At 47.1% G+C, this 24,430-nt stretch overlaps 3 protein-coding genes and 1 non-coding gene across 4 annotated transcripts; 1 reads left to right on the top strand and 3 right to left on the bottom strand.

The window, feature by feature from the left end:
* The first annotated feature begins 197 nt into the window (after nucleotides 1-197).
* LOC117833572 (uncharacterized) lies at nucleotides 198-1,103 on the top strand. The gene has a single exon (XM_034713126.2). It carries the CDS (start codon nucleotides 423-425, stop codon nucleotides 936-938), a length of 516 nt encoding a protein of 171 aa, XP_034569017.1. The 5' UTR covers nucleotides 198-422; the 3' UTR covers nucleotides 939-1,103.
* Nucleotides 1,104-1,119: 16 nt separating this feature from the next.
* LOC117833571 (mitochondrial uncoupling protein 1) lies at nucleotides 1,120-4,531 on the bottom strand. The gene is made up of 9 exons (XM_034713124.2): nucleotides 4,335-4,531; nucleotides 3,907-4,116; nucleotides 3,358-3,436; nucleotides 3,107-3,240; nucleotides 2,904-3,002; nucleotides 2,709-2,813; nucleotides 2,262-2,336; nucleotides 1,594-1,680; nucleotides 1,120-1,463 (listed from the first exon to the last, which is right to left on the bottom strand). The coding sequence occupies exons 1-9, from the start codon at nucleotides 4,416-4,418 to the stop codon at nucleotides 1,428-1,430; spliced, it is 909 nt and encodes a 302-aa protein (XP_034569015.1). The 5' UTR covers nucleotides 4,419-4,531; the 3' UTR covers nucleotides 1,120-1,427.
* A 3,257-nt stretch (nucleotides 4,532-7,788) lies between these two features.
* Nucleotides 7,789-9,155, bottom strand: LOC117866865 (noroxomaritidine/norcraugsodine reductase). The gene is made up of 2 exons (XM_034751156.2): nucleotides 8,782-9,155; nucleotides 7,789-8,710 (listed from the first exon to the last, which is right to left on the bottom strand). The coding sequence occupies exons 1-2, from the start codon at nucleotides 8,856-8,858 to the stop codon at nucleotides 7,978-7,980; spliced, it is 810 nt and encodes a 269-aa protein (XP_034607047.1). The 5' UTR covers nucleotides 8,859-9,155; the 3' UTR covers nucleotides 7,789-7,977.
* Nucleotides 9,156-17,444: 8,289 nt separating this feature from the next.
* LOC117834916 (small nucleolar RNA Z247) lies at nucleotides 17,445-17,582 on the bottom strand. Its single transcript, XR_004635868.1, has one exon. It is a non-coding gene; the product is annotated as a small nucleolar RNA Z247 (small nucleolar RNA).
* Nucleotides 17,583-24,430: the final 6,848 nt, after the last annotated feature.

The following is a 24,430-nucleotide window of genomic DNA, read 5'->3' as shown; positions in this document are numbered from 1 at the left end:
TAGGGAGTGTATTAGCACCCACTAATCATAGCGTAGGTTCGCCCCTGGCCGTCACCCTAGCTACACCCTAATCAACTTGTCGAACACCATCCGGTTGTGTATATTTCGAAATGATCCGAAGCGCCTCAAGCACAGGTCCAGTGGGGATTGGAAGAGCCTCAAGCAAGTGAAGGAAACTCCGGTGTTCTCACGGCGCATGACCCAAAAGAAGAGCTTGACCTTGATCGGGGGTGAAGGGGCGCCACTTGCTTGAGGAGCTTGTAGGTTGCCGGATCGATCCCTCCCAACAAGCCAACAGCGACTCCCGTAACGGCTGGCGGGGGCAAAAGCGTCATTGCGTGCCCTCCCCTCTTCGTCATCCTGCGGTTGGCTCTAGCTGCTCACGGTGTCCAAGAAGTCCACCCACCACAGGCAACACCGCCATGGCGGGGAAGAAGGGAGCCTCTGATTTGCTGCGGGTGAGCGACGAGGATGGCGCGCGGGTGGACGCGCTGGACCGACGAGCCGCGCGGCGGGCGCCCCGAGCGGGGGCGGAGCCCAGCCCCAGCTTCTTCGAGGGGTTCGCGCTGCAGGGGATCCGCGTCGACAGCATCCACCCGGGTCGCATACTCTGCTCCTTCACCGTGCCCCCGCGCCTCACCGCCGCCGGCGACCACCTCGCCCCGGGCGCCGTGGTTTCCCTGGTCGACGAAATCGGCTCCGCCGCCGCCGTTGCCGACGGCCACCACCTCAAGGTCTCCGTCGACATGTCCGTCTCCTTCGTCGACCTCGCCGCCGCCGCGCCCGGCGACACCCTCCGCATCGCCGCCAGGGCGCTGGGCCACAGGGGCGCCTACTCCGGCACGCACGTCCTCGTCGCCAACGCCGCCACGGGCCAGGTCGTCGCCGAGGGGAGGCACTCGCTCTTCGGAAAGATGAAGATCAGGAGCAACATCTGAATGGTCCACCATAATATTCTGTTCTATGATGGTCAGAGTCCTCTCCTCCGTATGCTTTTGCTCCAATCCAACTTTGTTACTACTACTTCAGTAAATTTGTAACAGGCAAAGACTAGCAGCATCTACTTACACATGATCAATCCATCACATAACAATCAACCACTACAGAGAGCACACCAAGTTTCATCCCCAACAGTACCAAGCAATTTGATCACCATTCCCAGCAATTCCGATAAAAGTAAAAGCACAGCCACAGAGATGACAATAAAACATTGATACAGCTGTTTGCTATTTCTGAATTTTATTCATCCGGGGATCATGCAAATACCCCCATGCTATTTATTCTCACAATTTAGGTGTCAGATTTCTCCTTGTTCCCCAATCAATCTTCAGGGGGATAGAGTCATTTTTTTCTTGTCTGTAGAAGAAAAAATGTGTGCGCCATAGGTGTGCACCTTTGTTTGCCACCCGACTGCAAAAGCCTTATCTTCAGCTTGCCGGTTTCCTCACAAACATCTTCTGAACCTGTCCAGGGCAACAAACAAAGTGCTTATATTCAATGGAGCATGCTTATGTACTTTTACCAAAATGAAAAGTCTTGTTTCAGCGGAATGTACTGAAAAGTCTAGTGAAAACAAAAAGTTTCAGTTTGCACCTGCTCCAATGTCAAGAACATAATCACATTCCATGATCCCAGTCTAGCAAAGTTTGGGAGGAACCCTTTGTAAAATGCCAGAGGCCCCTGTAGAGTAAACAGCTATTAGCTAGCGCCTACCTCATTGGAGTTACATTTACATTAACCAGGTACCATACAGGTTAGTTGCGTAAACATAAACTGATTCCAGCCTGCAGTCTTTGCAACTAATTCACTGCTGAAAGTAATTTTAGCAGCTCTAAGAGGTATAGAATTGGTATGAAAGGAACCAAACTTTCAACATACTTTTAAAGTTTACAATTCCCTGACCAGAGATTACTTTAGGACATAAAAGAAGAATCCCATATTCCTGTTATGGGCTGTCAATGAAACAAAACGGATGGCACATGTACGAAGAAAAATTCTTGTTTAGTCCCAAAAAATACAATTGATTATAAAACCTGCCTAAGAAAGCCTGGGAAGCAAAACTAACTGCTGCTAAAGAGTTATGTTAAACTGGGGGACCGTCACATGGTTGTTACCAAGAGAGGATGCATGTATTAGTGAAGAATGAGATGTGTTTGGTGGATTATCATGTGTGTATTTTTTCTTCTCATCTAAATTTGAATCCCTTATTTCAAAAAAAAACGAATCCATAAACATGACATGAGTAGCAGGGTGGAACATACATCATTCTTTAGTGTCTTCACAAAACAGTCAAGAGTGCTTTTATAGGCTGAGTCACCCATCATTCTTGACTTAACCTGCAAGAATATGATTCTTATCAGTCTCGGTGACACTAGAGCGGCAGGGGAGGGAGGGAGAGAACTTGAAGCCAAGAATTCAGCTACTAATCAATTTTCAATAGTCAGCAAATACTTAAGGATAATGACCACAATAAGTGGGAAACTTCTGGAAACACAACCAGCATTCATGGCCAGAAATTAAAATGCGCGCATGAAAAAAATTAGTTATAAATCCTAGAAGTATGAACCTCCCAAATAAAGGGAAATAATAGCAGCTAGGTAGAAGTACTGTGATCATTCTCGAATTCTGAAATTGTGACATATAGTGACAGTCTAGGTTGAGTTTCTAAATCTAATTGTGGCATATGGCACCCGAGGAGGACATCTCACCACGTCAACCGGAGAACCAACACAGACAGCAAAGAAGCCCGCACCGAGACCAGCAAAGAGGTGGGTGACCACATCATCTTTGAATCCAGGGAGTTTCAAAATCGTCTGCGTCAAAGACAGTTTGTACGGGCAAAGTGAGTGAAGGAGCCAATGGAGTAATCAGAGACTAGAATGGAGCATATAAGCATGCAGCACCTGCTTGACTTGATCATAGCTGGCCAACTCAGCAGCGTTGATGATACCATTGCGTGCTACGTTTGGTCCCAGGCCGGTCCACAGAGCGGCAACCCCCTCCTATGGATGATGACCGAAACATACATATGTACAAGTGTGAGGCAGTTCACAGTTCACTGGGGGCAAACATAGCAAGCGAAGTGCTAGTCGGGAGAAGAGCAGACCTGCCTAGCAATCTTTGCGTAAGCGTCCATGGCGCCAGCGTAGCGGCGTGGCATGCCAGGCGCAAGCTTGCCCTCGGCCTGGAGCCTGACCTTGACAAGGTCAGTGGGGTTGGCGATGGTAATAGCGATGGCGCCTGATGATGATAAGTAGTGGTGAGTTGTGAAAGTATGTAGGACTATGGCAGAGAGAGGTTGTAATATATTACAGGGTGAAACAGAGGTGTGGATGAGCTGTGCTACTGCTAACCTACCAGTGGTGAAGCCAGCGGCAATCTTCTTGGAGAGGGGCACATCCCCAACATGGTCTTGGCCGACGTACAAGGATTTGACCTGCAGGGGGGGGCAAGGTATTCGACGAGATTACTCAAGGGTCCCGTTTGGATCATTGGAATTGAATTCCATTCTAATAATCATAATTTAGACACAAATTAATTTAGCTAATATAATTGTATGTGGAATATATTTGTATATTATTGTTGGCGATATGGGAGAGATACTTATGTGCTGCACTTCTACTATAGGAAAGCGAGTTCAAGAGCGTGCTATAAGAATTGAATTCCATTCTAATAATCATAATCTATAGAATCAATTTCCATCTCCCACCCCATGAATTTAAGTTAGGCTTATATCTAAACTTTGGAAAGTTGTGGAATGCTACATTCCAAGATAAATTAGCCTACTTCATTAAGTAGATTCCAATTCCTTCAAATGAAGGGATCCAAACGGGGCCAAAGAGAAAAGGTATTCGACGAAATGCGGCAATAATAATAAGCAGAGTAGTAGTACTAGTTGATACATACAGGCTCGTAGAGTCCAATGCGGAGTCCTCCGTAGATGCACTGTCGGTGTAGCCCCGGGACGATTCCCTTCCAGAGCGCGGCGGCCCCTTCCTCCCTGGCGATGGTGGCGGCGGTGCCGAGCAGCCCGCGGTACTTGGGGAGCGCCGCTGCGTCGACGTTCTTCTGCAGCTGGAGCCTGACCTTGGCCGTGTCGAGGGGGATGGTGCATACCTGCGAGCGAGGAGAGAGGGGAAATCTATGGAATCAATCACCTTCCTCCTATCCTTTTCCTACCCACTCGGAAGAAGCCGAATCGAATCGGTGGGTGATCCGAGGGAAGGAGGAAGAAGCTGAATCGAATCTGTGGGTGGTCCTCCTCCTAAGAAGGAAGCAGATGAAGTTGAATCGCCAGCAGTGGGGATCAGGGAAGAGACGGATCGATACGGTACCTCGGCGAAGCATGCTGCTATGGCGCTGGCGGTGAAGCGGCCGGCGAAGGAGATGTCGACCTTGGAGCCATGGTCCCCTGGCATGGCTGCTGGGTGGGGCGAGGGCGAAGCTGCAGCAGCAGCAGCAAGCAAAGCGAAGAAGAAGAGGAAGGAGACCGAGGCGAGAGGAAAGCGGCGCAGGCAGGGGGGGATCTTCTCAGGGACGCAGAGGAGGCAGCAACTTGTCAGAGGAAACCAACGGCTCAGATTGCCTGCCCATCAATCCAATTCCATAATTCCACTGGGTTTAGGCCTTTGTTTAGTTCCACCCAAACTCCTAATTTTGACACTATCCAAAAAGAAGATTCCAAGTCGTATCAAACTTGCGGTACATGCATGGAGTACTAAATGTAGACGAAATCAAAAACTAATTGTACAGTTTTGTTGTACTTTGCGAGACGAATCTTTTGAGCCTAATTAGTCAATATTTGACAATAATTTACAAATACAAACGAAACGCTACAGTATGCTACAGTACTACAACATTAATTTTGGACATCCAAATTCAGAGCAACTAAACAAGGCCTTAGTTGGTTCAGACTCTGCTTGCATATCAGATCATCCATATCAGATGATCACAGAGATAATGAGCATGAGTGATGAACAGGTCGGATGAGCATTTGCTTCGGGGAGGGGAAAAAAAAGAAAGGCTAAAGCCTAGGATGGCGTGGTGATGGAGTGCACGGCTGCTCCTGCTCCCTCTTGATTCCCGGGCCGTGTTTCCTTCCCTTAATTTATTATTGTATACATGAGTATATTATTATTAAGGATCACTCCTCTCAAAAATGGTTCCAGCTCTGGCTCCTCTGGTGGAGTGTCTTCTCTGGTGGACCTAAAGCCATTTTGAAAAACCGTTTGGCAAAACGGTTCTTTCGTGTAGTTTAAAATGGTTAGATAGATGAAATACCCACAATACCCTTTCCCCTCTCTCTTTTTTTCTTTTTTCCCTATTTATTTTCCTTCTTTTCTCTTCCTATTTTCTCTTTTTATTTCTTTCACCTCCCACCGCTAGCTCCCTATCCACTCCATTCTCTCTCCTCCCTATCCGCTCCCGACCCCCGACACTCAGCTCTCGTCTCCCGCCGCCTGCCCGCCCCCACCGCCCACGGCCGGCCTCCGTCCCCGCCTCCCACCGGCTCCTAGATGTCGCTGTCTCCGCCCACCCCCACCTCCCCGCCGCCAGCCGCCTCCCGCCCGTCGCCGTCTCCGCTCACCCCCACCTCCCCGCCGCCGGCCGCCTCCTGCCGGTCGCCGCTCCCAGCCTACCTGCTGCCGCCTCCGCTACCTGCAGGCCCTCACCCGAGGGCAAGGGTAGGAAACGGTCGAGGAGGAGCCGCAGGAGCAGATTTTTTGGCTCCGCCTCCCCAAAACAACTCCTGAGAGCGGGATTCGCAGGGTTCCAGAGCTGGAGCCGGAACCTTTTCGCTCGGAGTGCATCCTTTGGTAGGGCTCCGCTCGAGGAGCCGCTCCTGGAGCCCCGCCAAACGGGACCTTAAAAAAACATAAGAGAATAGTATCCGTGAGAACCTAGCTAGATTAGCAGCTTGCTCATTCTCAACTACATTATGATATGGAGCATTAGTCAGCCCACTGCGCCCATCACTACTAACTATCTTTTATTTTGAGAAAGTCGCTACTAACGAATCCTGCAAATTAATTACTCATTCAGCCCATCTTCTAATAATCTTCTATAGTATAAGACTATTATAGGAGGGAGGCTCCTATATGGCTACTAGAAGCCAGTTAAACTTGGTGGAGCCCATTAGGCCCAAATAGTATTCTAAATGGACATTTCAACATATTTTATTCAGCAATTTTTAGAAGTTATATCAACATTCAAAAATAGTAGATTTAATATTTTCTAAAATAGATACAACATTCAACATTTTTAGTAGTATATTTCAACATTTGAAAAATTGGATTCAACATTTTTACAAATAAAAAACAACATTTCCAAGAGATAATTTTGCGTTCTTCGTCTCCGGCAGCGCACGCCGTTGGCAGCGGCGCGTGACACGCGTAGGGCCCCACCGTAAATCCACCGACGGACAAACAGAGGGAGGGGTTCGAGTTCGATTAGGCCCAACCCAACCAACCTAAGACATAATTTCTTCGATTGAGTGGGCCGGGGCCCCCAATTTCTTTTGTGTTATTGTTCACTGGTCAACGACACATGAAGCATGTGATTTTGGAAATTTTATCCCCTAGCTGCAGCACATAATTTAACCCATTTATTAGGAGAGTATCAATTGAAGCTGCGCTGCCTTCTCAATGGAAAGGTGATGTTGTTGTCCTGCATAACTCTGAGAATATAGGCTTCCTGTTTTCTGCCTTATAAACATCGTCTGTCAAAACTTGGCATCCTTATTTTTTCTAGAATACGCAGGAGAGCTGCGTATCATTATATTAAGAAGAAGAAAATACCGGTTTTAGTACAACATAGGCCTACCGAACGCACGCGGTAATACAACTTAAAAACAATTACATGGAAACTGAAAACAACCAAAACAACGCAAGCCAAAGGAACTAGTGCTGTCCTAAGGTGGTTGCCGACGCCGGCCAGCCCAGAATGGGCATAAACTTCGCGCCGGCTGCATACCATAAGTGAGCAACCGAGCCAACTCTGTCGGATTCTTCAGCGTCGATCTGTTGAAGACTCGATCGTTTCTCTCCTTCCAAATTCTTCAGGAAACTAGCATGAATGTGGAGTCTAGTCCTTTTCTCTTGATAGCATTGAGCGCTGCCCTCTTTTGCAACCACCAGTCCATCAGACCGTTTCCCTGCGCCGGTGCCATGTTCTGAATGCTGATCATTGCGCTGACCAAATGCAAACCTGCTGAGTGTAGGAACACCATGCAAAGAGATGTTCTGAAGTCTCTATCTCCTGATAACAGAGCGCGCAAACCGCCTGATCTTGCAAACCGTGACGCTGCCTCCTCTCAGCAGTCCACAACCTCTCTCGGAGTGCTAGCCACATGAAGAATTTGACCTTGAGAGGTGCCCAGGCGCGCCAGACAGGTTTAGCTGCAGGAGACTTTGTTGATCCGTAAAAGAATGCTTTGTAGGCTGATTTGGCAGAGTAAATGCCTGAGCTCTCCCATCGCCAAGTTTCCCTGTCCTCAATTATTGTGTTGACCACTTAGGTTGTGCTATGATAGTCTGTTTAGTAGAAAGAAACTTTGACGGGACCAGCACACGCTCATCTCAGGACTCTTGCTGCTTACACTATTGAAATCAAATGTATGTGAAGTTGGTATATGAGCTCTGCTTTTTGCAGCCATTCGTGCATGCCCTTCGAGATTTGTTTTGGGTGTGCAGTGGGAAGGAGATGGCGGAGTTTCAGATTGAGCCCGAGATAACCCTGGACCTGATGATGGCTGCAAACTACCTGTACACTTGAGGAGGAGGAAGTGGCTGTGCTGCAACTTAGGTGTATTGTGAATGAATGAAACAAGTGAATCATCCCTCTCAGTTTACATCCAGCATCCACCGGTTGGGATGTTTATTTGCAGTCACTGCATCAAAGTAACAAACAGGCAGGCTTGCATTATTGGTTATTTGCAGTCCATGTGCAAAGCTCGACGACTCGACAAGTCGATAGTCGTCAGAGTTTGGCGGCGAGGGTGCGGCCGCCGTCGATGCAGATGACTTGGCCAGTTATGTAGGAGGCAGCGGGCATGCAGAGGAAGGCGACGAGGGAGGCCACCTCCTGCGGCGTGCCGAAGCGGCGCATGGGCACCCGCGACACCTCCATCTCGGCGAGCCTCCGCGCCCTGCCGGGGTCGCTCAGCGTGGCGCTGAACATGCCGGTGTCGATGGCTCCCGGCGCGACGCAGTTGACGCGCACGCCGTGCGGCGCCCACTCGGCGGCGAGGCTCCTGGTGAGCGGGTGCAGGGCGCCCTTGCTGACCGAGTAGGCGGACAGCGCCGGGTACGCGATGAAGGCGGCGACGGAGGACATGTGCACCACCACGGCGCCGCCGTCTGCTCGCTGGAGGAGCGGGTGGGCGAGGCGGGTCAGGTGGAAGCACGAGTCCAGGTTGGTGGCCATGAGGCGGGCGTAGTCGCCGGGCGTGGTCTCCGCGGCAGGCTTGTAGATGGATTGGCCGGCGTTGTTGACGAGGATGTGGAGCTGGCCCTGGAAGAGGTCGCGCACCGTGCCGACGAGGCCCTCCCTGTCGCGCTGCGAGGACACGTCGCAGACGGAGCTGGTGATCGCGTCGGCGGGAAAGCCCTTGCCGGCCCAGCGGCGCCGGCATGCGTTCAGGTCGCCGGCGGTGCGGGAGCAGGTGTGCACCCTGGCGCCAAGGCCGGCCAGCTCCTCCACGATCGCAAGCCTGTCGTACTATGAGATCGGTGTATTATGCATAATAATATTTAGATTTTATATAGGCTAGCTGCCACATACCCGATCCCTCTGGTTCCTCCGGTGACAAGCGCCGTCTTGCCGGCCAGGCTCCACCGTGATTCCTTTGGCGCCGCCATGAGTGACTTGAGAGGAGACAGATGGACTGCTTGTCTGCTTGCCCAGCGTAGACGACATGGACCATCATCATATTCTTAGCGCCCTCCCGTTCTTGTCCTTTTTTTCTTGATAATAATTGTCTTCGGGCACTACGACCGTCTCTTGTGATTCTATCCGCGGGATCCTTGGTTTCCACGATGGTTTTAACGTCGTGGATTGCGTCATCTGCAGCTTAGCCACATTGTTATCTGGTATTTGTTTTGGTTGGATGTATTGATCTGTTCATGGATGGAATGATCCTGGATAGAGAAGAATCCCTGTGCGTTGGTTGCATGTATTGTATTTAAAGGATAGGAGGGAACATGGTTGTCTATTTTACCTTGCCACATTTCCATGTTTATATGTAGTGAAAACACCAAAGAGATTTACATCGATACAGTTGTGATCAACTAGGACTCGTATTCCGGACTCAATCTATCTCTAAGCAAACCTAAGCTCTAAGTAAACTTGAGCCGCACCCCTAGATCACAACCGAACCAAACACAAATACAACCATATCTATTAATATCCTCCCTCAATCTAAACTTCTCTTCCTCTTGAGATTTAGATTGTTCTTGAACTCTTCTTGCTTACCAACCGGCAAAACTTTAGTGAACCCATCTGCAATTTGATCATGGGTAGATATCAACCGAATTTGCAACTGTTTTCTTAGTTACTGTCGGTGTTTTCGTCAACCAAGTTTCCTCCAAGTCAGCAATGAGTTACTCCCGATTTCTTGTTTTGACGACGATGTCGTCGACATAAGCTTCGACATTGCGGTGAAGTTGCTTTTCGAAGCACATCTGTATGACCCTTTGATAAGTTGCTCCAGCATTTTTTAGTCCGAAGGACATTGTTTTGTAGCAGAAAGCTTCGAAGGGCGTGATGAACGCTGTTTTGGCTTGATCTTCTTCTTTGAGGCTTATCTGGTGATAGCCGGAGTAGCAGTCGAGAAAGCATAGCAGAGCGCACCCAGCGGTGGAGTTAACCACCTGATCGATCCTGGGTAGCCCGAAAGGGTCTTTTGGGCAGTGTTTATTGAGGTCGGTGTAGTCAACACACATTCTCCACTCGTTGTTTTTCTTACGAACAAGCACATGATTGGCGAGCCAGTCAGGATGGAAGACTTCTTTGATGAACCCTGCCGCGAGTAGCTTGGCTAACTCTTTTTTGATTGCTTCTCGTCTGTCCTGAGCGAACCGGCGTAGTCGTTGCCGTTTTGGAGAAGCTTTGGGATCGACATTGAGAGAATGCTCGATCAGTTCCTTGGGCACACCTGGCATGTCAGCCGGTTTCCAAGCGAAGATATCATGGTTAGCCTGAAGGAAGCTGACGAGCGCGAATTCCTATTTAGGATCCAGCCCTGTTCCGATCAGGGCTGTCTTGGAAGGATCACCCGTCTGGAGGTCAACTGATTTGAAGTCTTGCTCACTGGCAGGTTTCACCTTTGTGGACCCCGACTTGTTGTCCAGGATCTCTAGTTCGTTTAGATTGAGCTTCTTTGAAGCTGTGAAGACTTGTTGCATGGGACTAGGTGCTTGAGTAGTCACAGCAATTTCCACGGCTTCGGTGTCACATTTGTAGGATCGCCGTAGATCTCCTCGTAGCGTGAGCTCCCCCTTGGGGCTTGGCATTTTGAGTATCAGGTAGACATAATGTGGTATAGCCATGAACTTGGCGAGTGTTGGCCGTCCGAGTATAGCATGGTAAGATGTCTCAAAGTCTGCAACTTCGAATCTGATGTACTCGGTACGATAATGTTCTTTAGTGCTGAAGGTGACTGGAAGGACAACTTGTCCTAGTGGTATAGCCGCGTTTCTAGGCACGATGCTGTAGAAAGGTGAATCCGTTGGGGTAAGCATTTCAGTAACGTCGAGGCACATCCTCCTTAATGTCTTGGCGAAGATAACGTTGAGGCCGCTTCCGCCGTCGATAAGTACTTTGGTTAACTTTGATCCCGCCACAACTGGATCCAGGACTAGTGGGAAATGGTCTGGTTCTGAAAATTTTGTCCATTGGTCTTTTCTGCTGAAAGAAATTGGAACTTCTGACCATTTTAACGGTGTAGGGTCCGTTGGTTCGATGGCCATGATCTCCCTGAGTACGAGTTTGTTGGCTCGCTTGGATGCAGTGCCTGGGATATCGCCGAAAATGACGTTGACGGTTTTTGAAGCTGTCTGGAAGTCGCCTTCCTCATCTTCGTCGTTGCGGTCTTTATTCTTACCCTTATCTCTATTCTTGGTGTACTCTTCAGTGGGTGGTGGTGTGGGTAAGTCTTGCATGACTCGGCGCATGCTGTAGCAGTCTATCGCCGAGTGCTTGCTAGTCGAATGCCATGGGCACTGCTTTTTGAGTAGCTCCGTGAAGGTTGGCCCTTCGTCATTTCTGCGGTGTCCCTTTTTCCCGGAGTTGGTTATGGCAGCAACAATGTTGTCGGGCTTCCTTTTGCGATTGTGGTTACTCGAATAGGTGTTCCGAGCATCGTTATGCCGAGGTCTATCTGGGTCATTGTTGTGGTTGTTGTTGCGTTCGCGGTTACGGTGGGAGCCGAACCGTTCTCGCTCTTTGTCTTCTTCATCCGCTCACTATTGCACCATGACTTTGAGTTCTTTGACATCAGCTGCTCATCGTCGACCGAAGTCTTGGTATGTTCGTCGATCATAGAGTCCATTCTGGAAGCACTCAATGACGTCTGTTTCGGAGATGTCGACTATGGTAGCCTTCTTTTCGAAGAACCGTCGCATATAGTCGCGTAGGGTCTCGCCTTCTTTTTGCTTAATTTGACGTAAGTCAATCTTGTTGCCTGGTCTAGCCATGGAGCCGGCGAAGTTGTTGGTGAAAGCTTTTGTCAAGTCTGACCAAGAGTCGATGGACTTGAGTTTGAGTGACTCAAGCCAGGTCAGTGGTGCGGGTTCCATGCATATGGGGAAATGGATAACTTTGGTGTCGTTATTGCCCCCGGCTGCTTGGACGGCTAGCGAGTAACATCGTAGCCGTTGAATTGGGTCTTGCTTGCCATCATACTTGGTGATTCCGGTTGGCTTGAACTTATCAGGTAATTTTGTTTTCATTACCCGGTTTGTGAAAGCAGGAAAATGGTTGTAGCTGTCGACTTCCCGTTCACGCCGACTGTTGAGAATTTCTCGCAAATCACTGAAGTTGGACATTTCGTGGTTCTTCCGAGTAGGGCGGATGTTTTTAACCGAGTTAGTGCAGCTGACCTCACCAACATCCTTATGTCGAGCAGGGGCCTTATGCTTGCTTGGACCTTAGCTGTGTTGCCAAGGTTGGTTGACACCGTCGTCATTTCTTGGGGCGGTGTTATTATCTGCAGCTCCCCTGCTACCTTCTTGATGAGCTGTGATGCAAGGAACAGATGGGATTGGCAATTCTTTGTCGAGTAGCTTGTAAGCTTGCTTCGTGAGTTGCGCGATCAATCCGTTGCCGCGCTGCACGAGTTGAGCTGTGGTTGCGTTATCCTTATCCTGAGGCATCAATGTTGTTAAAAGGTTGATTGAGGCGATAGCCGCGAGTGGAGTATTGTGCTCCTGAGCCTGGACTGTGTTGAAAGCCCTTTCGAGATTTGTAATGGGAATATTTGTAGCCATCAACTGTCGTCGCTCGGCTCGAGTAGCATTGCGCGTCCTTCTTTGGTTGCGCTGCTCGGAGGTTTCATCGTGAGGGGCGTCAGCTGTAGACTCATCTTCGGAGATGTTGTCGATTTATGCTAATCGCCTGGGGGTTCTGTTCTGGCTAGTACCCAGGTTGTTATTCTGCGTAATAACAAGTATCTCCCTGTCCGGGTAGTAGCTTCCGGAGCTTGATGTTGCAATCTCTGTGGAACTTTCCTCGCGGTTGGAAGTGAGTGGAATGCCTTCTTGATATGGTAGGTTGTCTATATGGGCGACGAGGCGCGAGTCGTAGTCACGGTCGATAAGAGATGGTCGCAATCCCGGCTAGTGGACGAATCTGCCTTGTGATGTCGAAGTTATTACCAATCCTTGGGCTAGACCAGATAATGGTATCTCTGGTGGATAGGACGAGTCGGAGTCGACGTCTTCGTCATGCCCGAGTTCGAATTGGGTTCGAGTAAGAAAACCTTGGTGGACTTTGGCTGTGTTGCGGAGTCCGTGCGGGAACCGCTTTGAAGTCGAAACCAACTTGGATGTTGGTTGGGACCGACGAGTCTGAGGCGAGTCTGACCCTGAGTTCTAGGGTCGGCTGAGCCCGACCCTTTGGGGGAGTAGCTCCGCTTCGCCTGACCCCAAGGGGTGGAACTCCGCCTCGCCCGACCCTGAGTCCCGGGGTCGAATGCGCCCGACCCCTTGAGGGTGGAACTCCACCTCACCCAACCCTAAGTCCCAGGAGCAGAGGGTTGGAGTAGTCCGAGGCGAAGTCGAATCCGACGCGTAATTGGACTCAAACTCGTCGATTTTGAAATCTTGGTTTTTTCTGATCAGATTTTCTGATTTCTTCTCCTGAACGTCGACGATCTGGCGCCAGAACGATCCCGAGCCTTCGGCGACGCAAAGCCAGGATCTGAAAACAAGGGTGGCACTGGCTTCAATGAAGAAAACGGGCCTGATGATGACCTTTGCCATTGAGTTCGCGCTGAGAAACTCGACGAGTCCCCCTACTTGGCGCGCCAGCTGTCGGTGTTTTAGACCGGCAACCTGCCTAGGGGGTACCCTAGGTGGTCTTTTATGCGGTAAGGGTCGTCGAGAATCAAGGAATCAATGGTGACGCAGGGAGCATGATTTAGACAGGTTCGGGCCGGTAGATCGCGTAATACCCTACGTCCTGTATGTTGGTTTGTATTTGATGATCTGGAGTTGTCCTCGTGTGTTGAGGTCTGTCCAGGCGTGTTCTTGAGGGGGGAGGGGTCCCTGCCCGCCCTTATATACACAGGAGGGCAGGGTTACAAGTCTGAGTCCTAGTCAGGTACTATTATAGAGTTCTACTCGGTAATGGCCCGAGTAGTTTTTCATAAACATACTTGACTAGTCCGAGTAGGATACGCCCATCCTTGTTCTAATCTTGTCCGAGTACGTCCCTTGGTGGGCCGTCCAAGGCCTACTTGTGGACCTGGGGTGTATGCCCGATAGTTACGCTCTCTCAAACAAAATGAAAATCAATTTCAATATGTTTAGCCTGCGCATGGAAAACTGGATTTGCTGATATGTAGTTCCCAAATTGTCACACCATAAAACAGGAGGTTGTGCCAACCGAACTCCCAATTCAAGCAATAATGATTCCAACCAAATCAGTTTGGCAGTAGCATTAGCCATAGATTTATATTGTGCTTCAGTACTACACCAGAGATAGTAGCCTGCTTTCTAGCACTCCAAGATATAAGATTAGGACCTAGGAAAATTGCAAATCCTCCAGTAGATTTTCTATCATCAACACTTCCAGCCCAATCAACATCAGAGAAATCACTCAAAGTTGTAGAACTCGCCCTTTTAATATGTAACCCAACATTCAATATAGATTGAACATAATGAAGAATTCTTTTAACTGCAGTCCAATGAACTGACGTTGGTTCATGCAAAAAGTGACACACCTTGTTCACAGAAAAGGCTAAATCTGGCCGAGTGAGAGTTAGGTATTGCAATGCCCCAACGATACTTCTATAACAAGTGCTATCTTCTAGACCAAGCGGATCACCTTCCAAGCTTGATAATTTTCCGAGCTAGACAATGGAGTCGGCGACCCTTTGCACTTGACCATTCCAACACGCATTAGAATCTCTTGCGCATACTTTTCTTGAGACAGTAACAATCCATTCTTGCTTCTTTAAACTTCAATACCCAAAAAATAGGTTAAGTCACCAAGATCCTTTAGAGCAAACTCCTTGCGCAAATTCAACAATAGAGCTGAAATTGCTTCACTAGAAGAGCTAGTGATAATGATATCATCAACATATATAAGCATATAGATGCTAACCCCTAATTTTTTATAGATAAACAAAGAGGTATCTGACTTTGAAGCAATAAAACCGAAATCAATCAACTTGGAGCTCAATCTCGCATACCAAACACGTGGAGCTTGCTTAAGACCATAAATTGCTTTATCAAGTCTGCACACCAGATGTGGAGCATTTTCTTTCTCAAAACCTGGAGGCTATTTCATATAAACCTCCTCTTCTAGAACACCATGCAGAAATGAATTTTGGACATCCAACTTTCTTAAGCACCAACCTCTAGAGATAGCTAAAGACAAAACAAGCCTCACAGTAGCAATCTTGACAATCGGATTAAATGTGTCCTCATAATCAATCCCATATCTTTGTCAAAATCCCTTAGCTACTAGTCGCGCCTTATACTGATCAATAGTCCCATCATCCTTCTTCTTGACTTTAAACACCCATTTGCAATCACTCAAGTTACAACCATCCTTGGGCTTCACCAACTGCCAAGTATTATTTCTGAGCAACGCTGTATACTCTTCTTTCATGACCTGTTTCCATCACAAATCACCAAGAGCTTCTTGTAAATTCTCCGGCTCACCAGTAGCACAAAAATTCCCATACCGAATGGTTCCATCCGTAAATTTCTAAGGCTTGACAATACCGTGCTGAAGACGCGTACGTCGCTTAATCGGAGGTGTAGCTAAAACTGGCGCAGCTGATCCAGCTGGCAGAGCAGAAAATCTAGGCAAAACAGCGGGTGCAGATGGAACAGTCAGCGCAAAGCTGGGCGAGCCAGGCGTAGAGCTAGGCGAGCCGTTAGGCGAGCCATGTGGCGGCAACTGGCTGGGCGATCCATTGGACGAGCCATGCGGCACGTGCGGCGAGCTGTCAGACGAGCCATGCGGCGTGTGCGCCCGCGCGGGTAAGCTATCGGATGAGCCGTGCGGTGTGTGCGGCGCGTGCACGTGCTCCTGGGCGAGAGACAGCGCTACCCCCACGCGTCAATGCATTGATGCATTGTGATGGAGGTGTGCAAAGGGAAAAACTCCTTCATTAAAGACAACATCTCTAGAAATATATATGCGACTAGTAGAAATATCAAGACACTTGAACATTTATGCACGGCGCTATAACCAAGGAAGGCGCAGCGAATAGAGTGGAAGGCAAGCTTGCAAGAATTATATGGTCGCAAATTAGGCCAACAAGCACAACCAAAGACTCGAAGAGATGAATAATTTGGAGTTTGTTGCATGAGGCGCATGACGGACATCATAATGTATGACTTTACTAGGAAGGACATTGATGAGATAAGTGGTTGTAAGAAAGGCATGATCCCAATATTTCAAAGGTATGGATGCATTAGCGAGGAGAGCGAGGCCTACCTCAACTATTTGGCGATGCTTCCTTTCGGCTGCACTGTTTTGTTGATGTGCATGGGGACACGACACTCGGTGAGTAATTCCTACTCGTTGGAAGAAGGAGTATAATTTCTCATACTTCCCCAATCAGACTGAATAGATTTGATCTTGCAGCCAAATTTTCTTTCTACAAGCTGCTGAAACTCTTGAAAGACTTGAAACACATCAGATTTTTTCTTAAGCAGGTAGATCCAAGTGTATTTAGTAAAATCATCGATAAAGCTAACATAGTAGCTGTGGAACCTAATGGAAGGAGGTGCCCGCCCCCATACATTCGAAAAGACAAGATCAAGTGGAGCTGTCGATGCACTATTTGATATAGGATATGGAAGTTGATGACTCTTGGCCATGTAACATGAATTACAAATAGACTCAGAATTATTCTCACTAACATAAGGAAGTTTATTCGAACTAAGAACTCTTTCTACTATAGGAAAAGCTGGATGACCAAGTCTACCATGCCATCGAGCGGTAGAAGGCTTATTGACTGCAAAAGCTTGTTTCCTGGACACCTCTTGGGATAGATGCGACCTTAGAGGATAGAGGCCACCTCGAGATCTACTTTGATGGATGATTTTCTTCGTTTCCTGATCCTTTATACAAAAGAAATTTGGATGAAATTCTATAAAGGCATCATTATCTCGAGCAAATTTATGAACTAAAACTAGATTTAGCACTAGGAACATGAAGAATATTTTTCAGAACAATGGTTTTGTTAGGGGTATGTAAAGTTGTATGACCAATATTACTAATTTTCATACCTGTGCCATTAGCTGCATGTACTTGATCTCGTCCAGTGTACTTTTCACGAATTGTCATCTTCTCAAGCGCACTAGTGACATGATCAGAAGCTCCACTATCTAAATACCAATTTGTGTCATAACCATAATTGGTTGTAGCCGCCCCTACCATCTTTTGACTTTGATGATCTTCGTCGTCGTCATATCTATACCAACAGCGATTCGCTTCATGTCCAATTTTCTTGCAAATCTGACAGATTATTTTACTGTTGTGTGAGCCTTGCTTAGCTGCATTGGGATCGGTAGATCCAGAACCAGACCCGCGGTCTTGTTGACCGCCTTGGTACTATTGGCCGCCACTTTGACCGCGGCCAGCTCCACCACGGCCACGCCCACGGCCACCACGACCACGACCACGACCACCATAGTCGCGTCCTCTACTAATCATGTTAGCTGACGACTGGAACTAATTCCCAGCTTGGTACACCTCCATGCATTGATCATATGTGAGTAGCTGAGAATACAACTTGCTCAAGGAGAGAAAACCAACACGGCCAAGCATCGACAAAACAAAAGGATTGTAATCAAAATCAAGGCCATTGAGAATAAAGTGAACCATCTCATCGTCATACTTTTCCAACCATGGCTAACTCATGTTCGAAAGAACACATCTTGGTGAAGTAAGCTGAAGTGGACATGTTATCCTTCTTTGTTGTGGAGAGCAAGATGCATAGATTTGTTATCCGCACCTTGGAGTGCGCCGAAAACATCCTTTCTAGCGTCTCCCAAGCTTCTGCTGCCGTAGTTGCTGTCGCTACTAGCGCCAAAGCATCCTTGGTAAGAGAATTTAGCAGGTAGCTCAAAACTTATTGATCTCTCACGATCCAGGAGTCGTACTCAACATTTTGGATGATTTCCTTCTTGCCGTCTTCCTTGACCACCTCCAAGGTCTTGGGCGGCTCCGAGGTAGATCCATCTAGAATCCCCATGAGTTGAGCTCCTTGTATGGTAGGAAGGAATTGAGCCTTCCATAGAAGATAATTGTCTCGGGTTAATTTCTCTGAGACTATTCTTAGCACCAGCATAGCAGAAGTTGATGTCGACACCATGGGAGAAAATTTTTGGTGCAAAAAGCTTCTGTCGCAGGAAAAAAAAAGCTTCTGTTGCGGAAAAAAAAACTTCTGTCGTAAGCTTCTGTTGCTCGCAGGAAAAGCTTCGCAACTTCCTGGCGCAAAAAAAGCTTCTGTCGCAGGAGGTTAGGATGTGGGATGTTTAGGAAGAGGATGCTCTGATCACCATAAAGGAAAGGAGGAAACGTGGTTGCCTATCTTGGCTCTCCACAGTTACATGTTTATATGTGGTGAAAACACCAAAGAGATTTACATCGATATAGTTGTGATCAACTAGGACTTGTATTCCGGACTCAATCTATCTCTAAGCAAACTTACGCTCTAAGTAAACTTGAGCCGCACCCCCTAGATCACAACCAAATCAAACACAAATACAACCATATCTGTTAACAGTATTAACTCATTCAAGATGGAAGGATACAATTTGAAAGCATATGCCTCAAAGATGTTGTATTGTTCCATCAGGGAAAATCAGCCGAAGAATTAAAGCTCTGTTTGAATCCACCCCTCAAGTTTAGAGGCTTTTTTTAGCCAGCTAAACATTGGCTAGCTAAAGTTTAGATGAGAGTTTTTGGATCCATTTTCTAAATACTAGTTGAAGAGTCATTTATTTATACTACCACTCCCTTTCACCTCTAATCAATCTTCTCTGTCCCTTATTATCTTCCTCCTCCATGGAGCATGCAGCCTTGATCCCCCTACCGCTCTGGCTCCGAATCTGGGAGGGGGACGACGCATAGGACGTGGCCGGACAGGAGGAGGACAGCGCAGAGCAGTGGCCGGTAGACCCGTGGGAGCTCCTCTATGAGTCTACCGGGTAGGTTACCCGTATGCATGAGGTGGTGAAATAGCATCCCGGTGCTAACCAACACCTATGGCTTCAACCGCCACGGTGGCTTTGTGCTGCCAGCGAGCAAGCCATCGCCAATGGCTCCGCCCGCCACCAAGGCCCCAGTTGGCGGGTACTACCACCCGCTCGCGCACCTTGTCTCGTAGCACCAGATGCAGGCCGCTCAGGTCTGCTGATGCGCCGTCAAAAGATTCAAGAATTGAGGGATTGGAGGACCATCCCATTTGCACATTCGACCTGGACATTGCATCATGGGTGAGCTACTGAGGAGTAGTATACATCGATGAGGTTGTCTTGGCAAAAATCTCAGAACTCGGATCCTGTGAATTGTTTGCCTAGGTCGGTGATGATCCTATTGGGGACAATGAAGTGGTGTGTGAGCTCTTCAATCAATTGAGAGGCTTTGGCTGACTCTATCCTAGTGACAGCCTTGACTTCAATCCACTTGATGAATTTGTCAATTGCCACGAAGATATGGGTGTATCCGCTCGGAGCGGTCTTGAAATGGCTGACCATATCCAGCCCCCAGCATGCGAAGGGCCAGGATTGTGGGATGGTGCACTGGGAGGTGCTGCTGATTGGAGAAAAATTGGCACCCTTTACACCTCTGGACGAGCTCTTTTGTGTCGGTGATAGCAGTTGGCTAGTAGAAGCTAGAGCGGAACGCTTTCCCGACCAGATTGCCCGAGGCGGCATGGTTCCCACATGAACCTGAGTGGATTTCATGGAGTTTAAGACCTTCGTTGCAGAGGATGCACTTCATCAAAATGCCGATAGATGCGGCCTTCCTGTACAACTTCTTATCAATCACAACGTAGTTGGTGCTGCACCGTGCGAGCTTTTTGTGCTCGGCTTTGTCCTTTTGGGACATGTTGTTGGTGATGAATGCGATGAAAGGTGCGCGCCAATCATCCTCCGCCTCAATCATCAGGACATTGGTGGGCGCTGGGTCAACCTAAGCCTGGGTGTTGCCGTCAGCTTGGTCTGGGTCCAATATCTTGATAGAAGGTTTTCTCAAGTTCTGGACGAACACGCCAACTGGAACTTGGGTGTGTTTCGAGCCGAGCTTGGATAGGATGTCGGCGGTGACGTTGTGATCCCTAGTGACGTGATGGAACTCGAGACCATAGAAGTGAGCCTCGAGTTTGCGGACTTCAGTGCACACTAGGCGTCTATCTATTCTTGTCTCTACTTTGATCTACTATGATTCATGCTTATTCATCTGTGTAGCTACCGTATGCCTTTAGTAGGAATAGATGTAATCGTGGTGATTAGTCTATGTCTTGCGGATAGATCATATTAGTGCGCAAGAAGTCGGTATGATTACCCTTGTGTGGTGACAGCATGCGGGAGGGAAAAAAGCCAAACGACCGTGTAATGGATAACTCTTTATCAAGGTACGAGATAAGTTGGTTACCACTTTGGCTAGAACTGCAACTAGAAAACGTTAGGCTCATACTACCTTTGGTCATGTTACCTCATGTCATATGAATGTGATCTATTCATGATATGCATCTCATACTCATGTTTACCCTCACATGCAATCTATCCTTCATGATAGGATTAGATCCGATTAGTTAGATAGAAAACCCTAGTCAATTTATTGCCGATCTACGAATTAATAAACCTTGGATAGAATACTATGAAGGAAAAGTTATAAAGGAAAAGTTACGATGATCTGACGCGCTAACTGCTGTTAATTCTCTACCGTCGGCCAGATCGACGCACTCGATGCTGGATATTTGTCGCATTGGAGACGGGATGCGTTGGCTAGCCCGACGCCACCTTCCATCTGCTAGATTGCCGAGCTGGGGCGGAGAGGGAGAAAGTGCAGCGCGTGTTTTCAACGGCGTGAGGGGCTTTGAGGGTGCATGACTGCATGAGGGGCTCGGAGGATGCACACGTTTTTCTTTTCTGCAGGACGGAGGCTGGCGTTTCTATCGGCGGACTGAGGCTTCACAAAGTTTTTGTCACCATTTTTATTTTATTAGTTGTAGAGATTTACTTAGAATAGATGCTAACCGAGGAGGGAGGGCCGGGAAAGGGGGAATGAAAATAATATATAATGGAAAACAACTGATGATGATGGTGCTGGCCAGGCAGTTATACTGTCAAAGTCGGGTAGACACAAATCCTATCTTGATATATGACAATTAACAAACTACTTTATGCTTGGACGAATAGTATAATTATTAATTAGTTGCATATATATGATGCTGTATATGTATGTATACGTGCAAGTACCTATATATTCATGCAAGGTATAAGATATATTTTTCGTCCCTCGAGCATTGTAAAAGGCTGTATTCATTCATTATGTTTCATTTAGTACAAATCACCCCTTACCTAACTAAAATGGTGCATTTATCATCCCACTTTAATTTAATAATGGTTTAGGACATCAAATGGCAGTTTCAACCACATAATCACCTGACTAATCGCTGCTTAGTGATTTAATATATATGCTGAGTCCAAGATATGAAGCTCATAAAAGAATTAGTAAACATATAAAATTTATTCAAAAAATTAACGGAACTTATTCGCACAAACTGTTATAGGGATTGTCTCAACATTAGACGTGGCTAAGTCGTAATTAGTAAGATAATTACATGACCTTAACTGAAGTTATATGACACTAAATCATTATTAAACTAAAGTGGGGATGATAAATGCGCCGATGTAATTAATTAAGAGGTTGATTTGCATCAATGAAACATGAGGGATGAATATCACACTTTTGCAATAACTTAATAGATGAAAAATTCCTTAATAATAATACAATATTCTTCTGGTTTTGGGTCGCTAGCTTCCCTTTATTATCATGGAGCGAGGCAGGTACTGTACATACATAGGGCGGCACTGCTAGCTGCTGCAGAGAGGCATATACGACTGTAGACACGTACACGTACATGTACACATCTGCACCTGCGCTGAGCAGTGCACATGAACAATCAGTACGTAATTTCAGTGTGAAGCAGCTTTCATTTTCAGAGTACCTAGCTAGGGTGGTGGTGGGTTGCGTGTGTGATAGAGGATGAGACAAGCAAGCAAGAATCTTTGCATGCCTGCCAGCCAGCAGCACTCTGATCGATTGATCAGAAACAATCTGTCGATCTCAGATGAACATGCATGTAACAGATCCAAACAAATAATATCCCAGTTCAAATAAACAGTAATGGTAGGGTGCAGAAAAGGATGGATATACCATGCATGCATCGATGCTGTACTATATGGGCCTGCAATAATTTGTGGATCAAAGCATTCGCATGCAGTGTCTCTTGTGTCTTTTGTTTTTCTTCAGTATCATCGGCAGCATGCAGCCTGCCGATCAGCAGATGCTGCAGCTAGCAAGCAAACAGAGCTTGCATTCATAGAACAAATTAAACTAATTTAATTACAGTGTTTACGGCACTGTGTTGTTAACACGCTTCGCCAACATGCATGCACAGCACAGCACAGCACAGTACACTCGCAAGCTGCTAATCACTGCAGCTATATGCGACAAACATACACATGCAGCTCGACACATACATTACATATATAATATGATCCACCAGCACGTATCATTGCATAATCAATAAGACAAGAATCGAACAGCGTTCCCGTACATGAACGGCAGCTGACAGCGAATATATATAATGAGTACGTGCTGAAGACGTCATTTGCAGGCATGGTGACAAAATTAACTCAAGACATATTAGATGTTATACTTAACTAATCCCTCCGTCCCAAATTACATAACTTTTGCTATGTATCTAGTACATATATATGTACCTAAAAAAAGTCAAAACGAATTAATAGTAATTTGGGATCCCTCGGTCCCAAATTGTAGATTGTTTCGGTATTTTTTGGTTCATATATTTTGTTATTCATTTAGATATATATACACTATGTCTAGACACTCCCTCTCAAATTATTATTCGTTTTAGGTTTTCTAGGTGCATAACTTTTGATATGCACATAGCTATATACTATATCTAGGTACATAGCAATATATATATATATATATATATAGAAACGCTTAAATAAATAGTTATTTAAATAGTTATTTAATTTAGAAATGTTAAAACTACCAACAAGGGAGTATTATACGAGCAGTGGGAGGAAGCATGTACGAATCTGAACGCCAGATCGATCGTCGATCGCGCAAAAGTGGTGAGTCAAAAGAGACCAAATTGCTTAGTCACATGCATGTGGATGCATCCGGCCAGGACAAATTGACAAACACACATCGCACAAGCGTCAACTTTATTATGCATGACCCCAGCGACTAGCTGCTAGCTTAGCAGTCCTTCAAGCATCTACATCCTCCGTCCTAAATTACTATTCGTTTTGGCTTATTAGATACGTGGCCTTTAACATGTACCTATAAAAATACATATCATGTGTAGATACATAGTAAAAGTTATACATCTAGAAAAGTAAGTCCAGTAATTTGGGATGGAGGAAGAAATTATTGACAACCAATAAGATCATTATTAAGCGGTGACTCGTGACTGATCTGATCAGCCAACAAGGGAGAGAATTAAGCTAAGGTTTTGTTTCTCTTGGCATACAATACAAGTAAGGAAGGCCGGCGGGCACCAACTTAACGCAATAATAAGGCAGCAACAAATTAAGCCAGCAAACGTGTGCGTACTACCGGTGGTTGAGCAGTGCAAGTCTCATGCATCTCTAATTTCGATCTTGTTTGTCCTCCGATCCAATTAAACTAGCCAAGCCAATTCTCAAGTTCCTAATTTTTAAAAAAGATTCCTGGTCTACATCTCTGAGAGCTTGGAGAACATGATCAGTGTGTGTGTGCGTAAATTATATATGTTATCTACTACAGAACGTATGATCCGTGTCGGTCCAAGGTGCTCTCCGGCACTGCACGGCTTGCGGCACCTGCGGGCGAGGTCCCGGCCGTCGACGCGCTTTGATGTTGGACGTGCTCTTGCGGCCGAGGTCCCCGCCGTCGACGCGGCTTGTCGGCAGCGGCGGCGGCGTAACGACGGCCTCCTTCCAGAATTGCAGAGAGGTGGGTACACCGCAGGCTCCGTGAAGACACCGATGAGGAAGATTAATAGAATGGGGATTTTTCGTGGCAGGCGACGACATCTGCAATTGCCGGCAGCGGATCTCCATTGACGAGAGCCGGGAGGGTGAAGATGCGGCAGGAAGAAGAACAGTTAAATAACTTTTCATTTTTATTCTATTTATTTGGTGGGCCTTTTGCTGACTCCCTCAGCGAGCGGGGCGCCGGGTTAGGTGGGTAGAACCCAGTTTAAACCTAACCCGTAGGAGCACGCCGAAACGGTTTAGTACGGGCTGGTTCGACGGGTTTCGCCGGTCCAAACCAGGCATCGATCTACAACAACACTTGCCAAATCCCTCGGAGCGCAAGAGTGGAGAGAGAAAGGAGTTCGAGACAACGGCATAGAGCATCCAAGTGCAACTCGAAGTCAACAGGGATTGTCCTGCCTAGATTCTCTAACTTTTTTATTTTTTTATTTGTATTAGCG

This window comes from Setaria viridis, chromosome 8, assembly GCF_005286985.2.
Source record: "Setaria viridis chromosome 8, Setaria_viridis_v4.0, whole genome shotgun sequence".
Lineage (NCBI taxonomy): Eukaryota > Viridiplantae > Streptophyta > Magnoliopsida > Poales > Poaceae > Setaria > Setaria viridis.
Note: the sequence above shows the minus strand (reverse complement) of the source record. Positions and strands in the feature narration are given on the sequence as shown.